The sequence below is a fragment of the Apteryx mantelli genome, chromosome 9, assembly GCF_036417845.1.
Source record: "Apteryx mantelli isolate bAptMan1 chromosome 9, bAptMan1.hap1, whole genome shotgun sequence".
NCBI lineage: Eukaryota > Metazoa > Chordata > Aves > Apterygiformes > Apterygidae > Apteryx > Apteryx mantelli.
In genome coordinates, this window is record NC_089986.1 from 20,163,509 (window position 1) to 20,175,535 (window position 12,027).

Consider the following 12,027-nt stretch of genomic DNA (forward strand, 5'->3'; position numbering starts at 1 on the left):
ATGCAACTTCATAAATATTTTTCAGCTTATAAAATGTCAATCACATATCATCTGTCTGGATGCCAATGTTATACCATTCTCTGAAGTAGGTATTTAGAGTTTTGTTAAAAGAAAACTCACTATTTCTACGTGCTGTTATATCATATGGCAATGAGTTCCAAAGGTTAACTATACATGTCAAAAGAATCTCACTGCTTTTCTGCTTTCTGATAACCTGCAAATTAAAAAAAATATCTTGCAATTTTCTCTGTAGTCAAAAGGAATTTTTTGTTAAAATATTTTGAGTAGTTCTAAGTATGACGACTTTATTTTTGCAGGTACTGTATAAGGTTAGTGAGCATGCCAACTCCTAACCATCCGTCAGTTAAAATAAATATAGAACTTAAAAGTCATAATTAGAACTACTACAGTGCTTATAAAAATATTTTTATACCTTCCCAACTTATGTTGTTATCAAGTAGACCTGGACCACAGTGGAGACACCACTGGTCATTCCACTTTTCTTCTTTAATGGATCATTCTCAACTAGAGAAAAAGCAAAATAAATACTAGCCTCTTCATTTTGAGGTGTCTGCTGTGGAGGTCTTTCCAGGTCCAAAAAATCTAGTGGTCGATCACTAAGAGAAATAACACGGGGAGGAGTTTTCAATGCCAGTGGTTTGAATGGAGTAGACTGAAGAAGGTCAAGGTCTGGTGGTCTGGAAAATGGAATGTCTTCACTGTTACCTGCAAGAACATCAGATGCCAATAGAAAACAAGCTGGTTTGTGGCCTAGAGGCTAGCGTCAAAGTTCAAAAAGACAGAGTGACAGCTCATCTGTCACTTCCCCTGACTATGCCAAATAATTAGGTATTCCTTTCTCTCACATAGTTTGTATGTTAAAAACTATGTCTCAAGCTCTTATAAAGACCACATTAATTCACTCTTATTTGAGCAGTATCTCTGAGAAAAATAATCCTGAATAATCCTGAGCACCTGTTTACAAGCAAGGGCAATTTTTATCTCAAGACATAGTCCTATTAAAGCTCTATTTGTTTACAGAGATAATGACTGGTGAGTTTGAAAATTTCCCTCTTTCAAAGCATAAAATGTACACATATCACAAATTTTGCAAACTGTAAGGCCTTCAGCTGTTCCAGATCTCTCACCGTAAAGCCCACAACCATATATACTAAAGAATTATCAATAGAGTCCACCCAATAATAGACAGATCCTAAACATAATCAGCATTCTGATTATAATCAAATGAACAGCAGCAAATGGCTAAGATACAGTACATCCCCAAAACTTGTTACAGTTACTTTAGCCTATAGTTTATTAAGAAAATCAGTTGTAAATCAACAAACATTAAATAATTATTGCTCACAATCCAGAAATGGTTTAGTAAAATGAAAAGTCAGTGACTAAACTTTCTGTTCACAAGTCACTCATTAACTGTCTCCACTACAAGTTACCCCAAACCTATTCAAGAAGTATTTTCAGATTTTCAGAAACTTCATAGATCAAAGCTGATCAACAATTTCCATTTGAAAACTGGAAAGCATTTTACAGATTTTTCTTCTAAAAAATACATCGATATGTATTTTTGTACTCCTAGACATTTCAAGAACTAATTTAAGTTTTTGCCTATTCTTCTTCTATTGAGATGCAAACATACCTGCCACTACAATCCTCTCCGGAACCTGCATAGTTACACTGGCATTTGGAAATCCTTCTTGGATGCCCTTCTCAAGGTCAGCATTTGGAGGAGCTACTTTGAGTTTCTCTGGGACCCTCATGCGCTGACTGATTCCTTCGGTGTATTCCATCTCATACTGAAGGCGATTAATTTCTGCCATCTCAGCAGCTGGAGATGGAAATGCAGCCCCACTCATTCTGACAAAAGAAAACCAAAAGCTATAATGGCAATATATAAAACTAACAGCAAGTGCCCAGAGGAAATTCATTCTTCGGATTACTAGGCAAGCATTAGATGATCCTAACTGAGCAAACTTATTTAGGGAAAAAAAAACTATATGATAAAATTCATAGGAAGTCTAACCACAAGAGGCTGAGGGTAGAGGGCAATGGCAGAAAAACAGAATGATGTTTTATGCAACATTCAAAACTGCACTGATGGTCTTCAAACTTAACAGCGACAAAAAAGCCCTAGAAATTCTGCATGTAATATACTACTCCTGCACCGGCTGGCAGCAAAAGAAAAAACATTGGCAAGATTGGTAAGAAGTCTTTTGGGGATTGATGAGAAATCAGAAACATTAATTGGTATTTACACAGATCCATTGTACCAATATTTGAGAAAATGGATAAAGTCTACAAAACTGCATGCTGAGGTGGAAAAACAAAAGAACGGACTAGGCCTGTGCAACAGCCTTCTGTTTGCTATTAGTCCAACAGATCTCTCTCAGTCTTACCAGTACAGAGCTTCCTATCAACAGCCTGTCAAGTCAGCTTGAACACTTCACATATTCATAAACCATTCCCGATCAAAAGCAATCCTGCAAACTTTTCACTTTTAAATTTTCCTGTAAAATCTTACTTTTGCAGAACACATACCAGATGGGCAGGGAAAGAATAAGAGCTTGTCTAAGCTTAAAAGTGTTTGCCACTATTTTTACTTATATATGCATTTTCCTAGAAAGGGAAGGGAATTTCCTAGGAAGCAATGGGGTGCATTTCCTAAGAACTGGGCTGTGAGAAACTTATCATTTGGGCAATGGCTGGGGAGTCATATCAAAGGCTCAGACTGAGATAATCTTTTTTTGGAAGGCTTACGGTTAAAGTTGAAAGAAAAAGAAATCCTAGAGCTGTACTTGGAGAGGAGCTGAAAAGGAGCCGCTAATGGAAACCGGGGGCTGCAAAGGGAACTCGGCAACGAGAAATTTTTCGTCCAGGCAATGGCCAGTTGGCCGTGTCAATGGCTCAGACTGAGATTATGGTTAGGCTTCAGGTTGCGAGAAAGCAAGCCTAGAACTGCGGTTAGAGTGCAGCAGGAAGGGAGCCACCAAAGGGAAGGGTGCGCTGCAAGCCAACTGGGTTGTGAGAAGCTTTTCACGTGGGCAATGGCCCACCCTGAGGTTACAGCTCTTTTTTTTGGGTTAAGGTTGAAAGAGAAAGCCTAGAAATGCAGTCCAAGTGGGGCTGGAAAGGGAAGGGTGGTCTGCAAAGAAAACTGAGTGTGAGAAACTTTTTATTAGACTGGGGGCATTATCAATGTGTTTGACTTAGATTATCGTTAGGGTCAGGGTTCTTGGGTTAAGAGAAATCCTGGAGCTGCAGCTGGAGGGGAGAAGGAAATAGGCTACAAAGGGAACTGGGTTTGAGAAGCTTAGTATTTGGGCAATTGCTGGGGAGCTGAACTAAAGGCTCAGACTGAGATAACAGTTATTTTTAGTGGTAGGGATGAGAGAAAGACATCCTACGGCAGCACTTGGAACGCAGCTGGAAAGGAGCTGCCAAAGAGATGTGGAAGTTGCTAAGAAAACTGGGCTGTGAAAAGCATTTTACATGGGCAACAACTGCTGGCCCTTGTTGATGGTTTAGTCTGAGATTATGGTTAGGACTAGGGTTTGAGTTAGGAGAAAGAAGTCCTGGAGCTATGGCTAGAGTGTGGCTGGAAAGGGGCTGCCAAAGGGAAGCATGAGCTGCAAAGAAGACAGGGATGTAAGACACTTTTTCTGGGCAATGGCTGGAGGCTTTGACTGACACAACTTTTTTGGGCAGGGGGGAGAGGGGTTAGGATAACTGTTGAGAAAAAGGGGAAGCCTAGAGCTGCAGCTGTAGTGGGGCTGAAAATGGGCTGCTAAAGCTAACGATAGGCTGCAGTGGGAGTTGAGCTGTGAGCTGTGTTTTGTCTGCACAACGGCTGGTGGTCCTTGTCGATGGCTCACACTGAGACTGTGGTTAGGGTCTGGGTTAAGAGAAAAAGAAATCCTGCTGTTGCATTTGGAGTGGGGCTGGAAAGGGAACTCGGCTGTGAGAAACCTTCCATCTAGGCAATGGCTGTGAAGTCTTGTCAAGATACATATACATACACACGCACACAGACACATACATATACACACATATACACACACATATAATATATATACACATATACATACACACACATGCATACACATGTGCACACATATATAGTTATCCTTGCAAATCCACTGACAGAAAACACACCTTATGCTAGCAAGAATTCTTTTAGTCATATCGTTTGAAGTAGCTTCCTAAATGAAGTAATCTATCCTGGCAAAAGGGCATTTTTCGCCGCTATAATTGCAGCTACATTCTTTTACTGTTTTTGGCAGCAAGGCTATGCCCGTTGCTGCGTGCATGCTTTAGTATGCTGAACATACAGAACACTGCCAACAAAATGTTTCAGCGCAGACCATCTGCGGCAGGTCAGACAGACCACAAGTCATTCTGCCACCATCCAACGTGAGGCCATGCAAGACACCTCCAGTCTGGAAGCCATACCCTCTCAGCAGCATGCCACCGTGCTCAGCTAACATAACCTGCTCTTTAGTGCATTCACACATACCCCAGGTACCTCCCTCACTGCTTCACCAGAGAGCATCTGCCCTGAAACAGTTGGAATCACCTAAGGAAAAATCAGCCTCTAAAACGTCTACGCTAAGACTGCAATCCTGACATACTGGGAAGATTTGGAATGTTTTTAGACAGTATAGTTGCACTGTTTCCTACTGAACCAAACCAAGCCAACTTTCTGGGGAATAAAAAAAAAAAAGAACCAAGTACCTACAACACCTTATAGTTTCACAGATGCCAGGTATAGACCATCTTTCTGAAGTCTCTTGAAAACCACAAGACATTAGAACACCTTCATCTATTTTGCACATTCTACTCGCATACAGAGAAGCCAGTCGTCCCTTGATTTGTTGGCATATAATTATAATGAGACTAAGATTGATATGCCTGACAACATCACACAGAAGCAATGCTTCCCGTCTTTATCAATCAAATCTGACCATTAAACTAACAGTAATCTTGATACATCAGAAAGAAGCATACAGAAAGATTTGGCTTGTATACAATTATATTAAATGAACAAGTTTAGCTTATTTGAGATGTGATCCATTTGGGAATCCATCCAGGGATCCTCAGTGCTATTTTCAGAACTTCTCCAAAGAACCTCATTCATCTGAAAACCTCACTCACCCCAGCACACTAGGAGCGCTGCGGGTCAGGGGCAAGGCAAGGAAGTCTCTATTCTACATAAACTTTAAACAATCTATAAAGAAAATACCCGAAATGATGCACAAGTTTAATCAACCTGTATTAATTCTTACTGTTTGCATTTCTCAAGTGAAGGAAACTGTCAGGATCCATACAATTAGAAATAAACACTTGAAAATATGTGTATGTTGTTTATAGAAGCTCAAGAGGTGCTTGAACAGCTCTGTCACTTCAGAATGCTTAGATTTCACTTTTTTTTTTTTTCTTTCTTTTTTTAAACTCCTGTCCTTTGGTGTCGCAAGCTAGAATTGTCCCTCTTGTGACACAGAGGGTAGATCAGCCAGTGACATGAACAAAGTACAGAGTTTGCTGAGACTTCCACATCTCAGAAGGTGCTTTCTGTTCCAGAACAGGGTCTACAATCAGTAAAACATTTCAAGACATATAAGAGTACAACTCATAATGTCAATAAAAAGACTGAGCTTTCAGAAGAACTTAAAATATCAAGAACATCGATTGGCAGCAGTTAATAAAATAGTCACCACTCATAAGACTTGACTAAATGTGTTTCACTGCTTGTTCACTTGCTCATTTTGAAATATCTGCACAGCTCTATTTTTTGCAATCAAGTATCACTACACTGCAGCACCATTTACTTTACACCACAGCTTCCCTAAAGCTCGGCATTGCTTCTGAACACAAAACAACATGACAGCTGCTTTCCAGCTGTAAGAAAAAACACACACAAAAAAAGACAGCATTAGAACAGTCACTTTATAAATTATTTATAAACTAAATATCAAAGCGTGGGTCTAGCTGCACTTGTCAAGCACCTACAGATACAATACCTCAGTATCTTCCTACCTTGCCTACTCCTTGGCATTTGGAATTGTAATTTCTAGCAAATTGATTTTATTTTGACTCTTTTTTACAAGAGAAGAGCAAAACAAAAAGCACTGAATTTCAGCAAAAGAAAATTTAAAATATTTAAAGAGTGCTTGTTAACAAAAAGCCCAACTATTTAAAGAGAACAGAATTCAAAGTCACATTGTTTTCTGTAATATCCTTATTAGACAAACCATATTTACAGAAGACATTAATAATAAATCAGGGAGGAAAGAGGATTTTAAGATTGATATTTATGAGAACAAAAAAAAGTCTGGGAGTGATGAGACAATAAAAATACAAACACGAATACAAGAGATATAAAGGACAGAGAGCAGCTAGAGCACAGACAAGTGTCAGAGGCTTATAAAGAAGAGAAAGTACAAAAATCCAGGGGAGGATAAGGGAGGAAAGAACAGAAAAAGTTGTATGAGGTGAGTTACATGCAATCAAAAAGTCACGTGGGTACCGCCTCACCTCCCTCTCCTAAACAGGAATTGTACCCAAACAGATGGGGACGAAGCAACGTGCATGGATCTGAAGGATGACTTTCTGCCAGCATTCGGGCAGTAATCAGCCACTGGCCACGTCTGTGCTGCAGTCAGGAACGGTACTTAGTCTCACAGTGCTCGTGTCCAAGTTAATCTGAGATATATGAAGATGAGTATTGATAATGGTATAGCTGGGCCAGCACCGAGGTCAGAGCAGGTCGCACAGCCTGCACTGAACTAATAGCTGCGGCAGCCACGTTGTTATTTGCTCCTGATCTGGCCACTTCAAAGGTAGCTTGTTCAAGGGCGCCTACGCTACAAAGTGCTCCTTTGGCAGGTGTCTAGAGATAACAGCTATTGACATGGGAAAGAAGAAGATGAGGACTTTCAGCAAAGCTAGGGAAAAGTATTATGGGACTCAAAAGACTTTTTTCCTAAAACTGTCTGGACATCACAGAAGCATTCAGGATCAGAAGCTATGATGTAAAAAAATCACTGATGGAACAATTTGAGGGAAAGAAGAACTAGGTTTAGGCTAAATAGTGAAATGTGTTCAGCACAGTACAGTTACATAAGTATGTGGAACTATTAAAATACATTACCTTAGCACAATCATGACATGAACCAAAAAAAAAAAAAATAAATAAACAAGGCTATTGAATCATAAAACTCGTAAGATCGCTTTCCTCCCCCCCCACACGTTTCTTTTACACTTTGCAAACAGTCCCTCTGAAGCTCCAGAGTCTACCAGAAACTCCAGCTGGACATATTAACACAAAACACCTCTTGCTTAAGAGAAAACTACTGGAAACGTTAAGGGAAGGAGTGACGCAGCCTGACAACCATTGCTCTGAAACATCCAGATATTCTTTGTGTTATGACTGTATTAACTGACCCCGTTAAAGTCGGGGGAGGGTAAAACAGGAGCTCGCTGCGGGGTTCTGCTGTTGCCCCACGGAAAGACGCGGCTCCAGCGGGCGGCGCCGCCGCGCGCGCCGAGAGCCCCCGAGGCGCCCGGGAGTCCAGCGGCGGCCAGCGCCCGGCCAGCGCGCCGCCGACGGAGGCGCCCCTCCAGGGCCGAGCCCCGAAACGCAGGCCGCGGCGGGGAGGGGGCACCCGCCGGCGGTAACGGCCGGGGGGGGGGGCAGGGGCGAGGAGGGGAGGCCGCGCCACGGCGGGGGCACCGGCGGAGGGGGCGCAGGCTGCGGCGACGGGGAGCACCGGCCGGGCGGCGCGGGCGCCGGCCGAGGGCAGAGCCACACGGCCCGGGGGCGCCGGGCGGGGGGCGCAGCCTCCCCCCTCGGCCCGGCCCGGCGGCGCGTACTCACCCGGAGGCGGGCGGGAAGCGCCCCGCGGCCCCTCCCCTGCCCGGGCCGTTGCTGCCCCGCTCCGGGCGCTCGCGGCTGCCTCTCGCGGGGCGGGGGGAAGGGGGGAGGCTAGGCGGCGCGAGGCGCGTTCGCCACAGTCCCCACGCAAGACGCAAAGAGGGGCCCGATTGTCCCCATCGGGCTCCCGTAAGGGCTGCCGGGCCGGGGACCGCACGTCATGTGACCGAAAGAGGGCGGAAGCGGCTCCTGGCGGTGCCTCCCGTGCGGGGCAGCCGCCGGGCATCCATTTTTAGTGAGGGAAGGCGGGCGGCGCGCAGGCGCGCTGGGCGCCTCCAGGCCGGCGGGCTGCGTGCGTGCGTCGCTGCGGTCCCTCACCGCCTTCTGCGTGTGCGCGCAGAGAGACGAGCCGCTCGCGTTGCCGTTGTTGCCCCCGCGGCAAAGCGCCGCATGCGTCCGCTGGTGACGCTCCGGCAGCCGCTGCGGCCTCGGCTCGCGTCTCCCCGCGAGCGACCGTTGTGCCGGGGCCGCGCGAGGTGGGCGCAAGGCCTCCCTCACACGCGAGGGCAGGCGGGCGGGCGGGCGTGCATCACCTCAGGGCTAACTCGAAAGCAATAAAATGTCAGCAAAGGTGGTTAGCAGAGGCACGGAGCGCACGAAGCACGCTGTCCCTTGCCCGTGCCCCTTAAACCCTGCTCACACGTGGGTTCTGACCAGCAGAGCAACCTCTCCGTTAGCCCCGTGTAACGCTCCTGAGGGCCTCATCAGCTGCCCAGTCCCAAAATTTGCAGGAACAAACATCATTTACAACACAGGCTGCCTAAGGCCGCCTGTTTCCTTGTGATGCGGATAACTATCAATTTGCCAATTCCATACAGGACAAAAAATGCTATTATACATCACAGATAATTTCTTAAACAGAGGAAAAAAGCTGCTGAGTTTTCACTGTACTTTGATTAATGGTCACAGCTATGTTCTGGAGATGAAAGTGAGTAGAAATGCCAGAAGTATTGAAAAGTATATCGATTCAAGGTCTGGAACTTGCTAATTCAGTTCTTTACAGATGCTGAAAGCACTGTTTTACAGAGGTAAGCAGTCTGAAATATGATCTGAGTAGGCATCAAACACAGCTAAAAATAAAGCTGTACAGCACTGAAAAACTATACATTATTTGCCTCTAGATTTATGATCTTACATTTGGCCCTTCTTGAAACACAAAGCGTTGGCCCAAGCACATCTTACCAGGAAATCCCCATCATTCTGTTGGAGAGAGTCCTCCTCATTTTTACCACTTCTTCCAGGCTCCGTAAGATTTACAAACTATCAGTAATGATTTTGTCTTAAAACCCCCCGCACAAACCTACAAGTCCAAAAACTGACCTTTGGAAGCCCACTAGAAATATGGCCCTCCAGCCATAATTCCCCATACATCATTTTATCTTGAGATCAATCATATAACCCTTTTTAATCTACTGAATATATGATTCTAACTTGTAAATTGAGTTGTCACACAAAAGGCAAATATCTATCCTAGCACTACCCTTATCTCTATGATACAAAGTTACAATCACACCGAAAATGACTGTTAGTTTGACCGATTTATTTTTCATATACTGATGGGCATTGTCACTGTATTACTTTCCTCTAATTTTTTCATTAAAGAAATCCTGCATCAGGTATTCTGTTACATACAGTTGGTGTTGGCCCACACTTAGTCAGAGTTTCATGTCACTTAATATTGACGCAACAGTTTTCTTATAGTCTGCAGGAAATTTCCAGTGCTCCAAGACATATAAAAAATTAGCTTATCAGTCAAAACAGATGTTCAGCTTACTCCTGGATTCAAGCAGCTAGACCTGCTGCTAATAAACATGCCTAACTTTAGCAACTACAGCTTCCCAGTAACCTTATTAGACTTTGCTCCTTATTAATGTGTTATTGTAACCAATATTTTTACAAGGTATCCAAGGTAAAACTTAGGTATCCTAAAATTTAAGAACAGCCCCATCAGTTATTCTAGTGTAGTTGCATGCTACAAATCATCCCTGGGAGACCGCTACTATGTCAGCTTGTCCAGCCACTATAGGTTACGTCTAACCTGAAAAAGAATGGCACACAGCTGTACCCTGGTTGTATCTGCATCCCTTTCAGGACGTTCTTCCCAACCATCATCGTGTAGAAATCCTAGCACAAACCATGTTCTTTGACAGCATGCAATCTCTCCACTGATATTCCTGATTTTCTTGTTCAGTGGTTTAAACTGCTATCCTCAAGAATGTTTTACACAACCCTCTGTTCCAACCTGTCAGTATGATTTTCAGATATATCTTCCTTATTTTCACATTGAAATCTTGGTAATAATAATGTTGGTAAAAAGTTTAGATCTGCCCTTTTCTTTCTGCTGCACACAGCCTACCTGTTTGTGTGTACTTACAGAATACCCCAGGGTACTGTCATCTATGTGAGGAAACACTGCACATCCTGCTCTTTTTTTTTTTCTTCTTTTTTTTCTTTTATTTGTTTTTTATTAACAGATTTGGCTTCCTTGGTGGTCAGTTCTTCCCCTTCTTGAATCTGGAGTTACAATGGTTCCCAAGGCAAGCTGGGAGTGTGTTCATCAGGGAGCTGGTTCCATGGACCAGCCAGGGGACAGGGGTGACCCCAAGACAGCAGGGCAGCGACCTTTCTGACCAGGACACCGTGCCAGGGCACCAAGCGTGGCAATGCAGTAACCGGCTCTGCTGTCCCTCCGGTGACTGCCAGGCAAGTGCAAGGTCAGACCCAAGGTCAGTGAAGGATGTCCATTCTGGAGGCCTCTGCTGAGCATAGATGCAGCAGCCAGGCCTGGGCTGGGCCAGGCAAGTGGAGGCTGCATCCTTCATCTTACCTGGTATTTCTCTCCATCCTTACAATCCTTTCTTCCATGCTATTTCTGTTAACAGCAACTTGCAACCCACCTGCACTTCATGCACATGATTCAGCTACCCGTTAGAATAAAAAGACATGGCTCAGTCATTCCAGATCCAAACCACTGCCCACCACAGGCTCATTGTATAGAATTACACCTAAAAGGAAAGGTATAGACATCCAGCTTGTGTGTCTACACTGAACTGCTACACTTCTAGCATAGTCTAAGTAGGAGAGAGAGGGGCTCTTCCCAAGGGCAAGCTCTACCTACTGTCTTTTATTCAGATGACACTATCATGCATTGAAGTATTTTTATATTATGAGTAGGTACTGGAAAAGATCATTAGCACTCTGAGGAACAAAAAAGCAAGTGAAATTGGTCTTTTTTTAGTCAAAATTATTTTTATTTGGTTGTATTTAGCAGAAGGTTTGTTTTCCTCCTTTTTTTTCCATTTTTGCCATTCTTTCAGTACAATATATTAACACTTTGCACCTCTTTAGCACTTTCCAGTTAAGGCTCTCAAAGCATTTACATACATGAGCTAATTAATCCTCACAACAATCATTAGCAATAAGGAAGTAAAATGATCTGCATCTGCAGAAATTAAGAGAGAGAAATTAGGATCAACATTTTTCAAGTTTTTCTCTGATTTTCAGTGTCTACCTTTTAATATGCTGGGTCTGATGATCATAAATGTCCCTCCAAGTTTTGAGTGTTTCAGGCTTTTTAAAGAAAGCCTGAGGTTGAGTGCTCAAAATCCAAAGGTATTTATGGCAGTCTTTATTTAGTAACTTGTTGAAGGACACACAATAAGGGAGCAACAGAATCCAGAACTGGGAACAAGACATAACTTCCACTTATGTGTTGTATTAGAAGACATAATTTCCTCTTTGTAACTTACCTTTGAGTTTAAAATCATAATCTATTCCCTTCTCCTTACATATTATGCTTTACAGACCATCTCCAGCAGACTTTAACCTCAGGTACTTAAATTCTGTGTTTTACTAGTAAGTTTTACAGAGGGTCTCCCCAGTTATGAGCTGTATACAGTACATAATGCCTTTGGGTGACTCTAGTGATGCTTATGTTATCCCAGCCTTAATAACAACCCCCCCCCCCCAAGCAACAGATGTGGATTTCATCTCTGAATATTTAAAGCAGATTTCAGAGTTCAGGGAAAAATCTAACATATGATTGTCTTAAGGACCCCCCCTCCCGCCCCCATCCCCAA

The 12,027-nt window shown here is 43.5% G+C and overlaps 1 protein-coding gene across 6 annotated transcripts in view; it reads right to left on the reverse strand.

Annotated features, from left to right (window-relative positions):
• Nucleotides 1–8,097, reverse strand: part of MFF (mitochondrial fission factor) — a 28,698-nt gene extending 20,601 nt beyond the window's left edge. For all 6 annotated transcript variants that reach the window (XM_067301906.1, XM_067301904.1, XM_067301903.1 and 3 more), the window contains exons 1-3: nt 7,892–8,097; nt 1,658–1,875; nt 554–726 (exon numbers count right to left, since the gene is read on the reverse strand). In XM_067301906.1, coding sequence (XP_067158007.1) covers nt 554–726; nt 1,658–1,874 — 390 coding nt within the window. In that variant the 5' untranslated portion in view covers nt 1,875; nt 7,892–8,097. The remainder of the gene's footprint in view (nt 1–553; nt 727–1,657; nt 1,876–7,891) is intronic.
• Between the last annotated feature and the right edge of the window lie 3,930 nt (nt 8,098–12,027).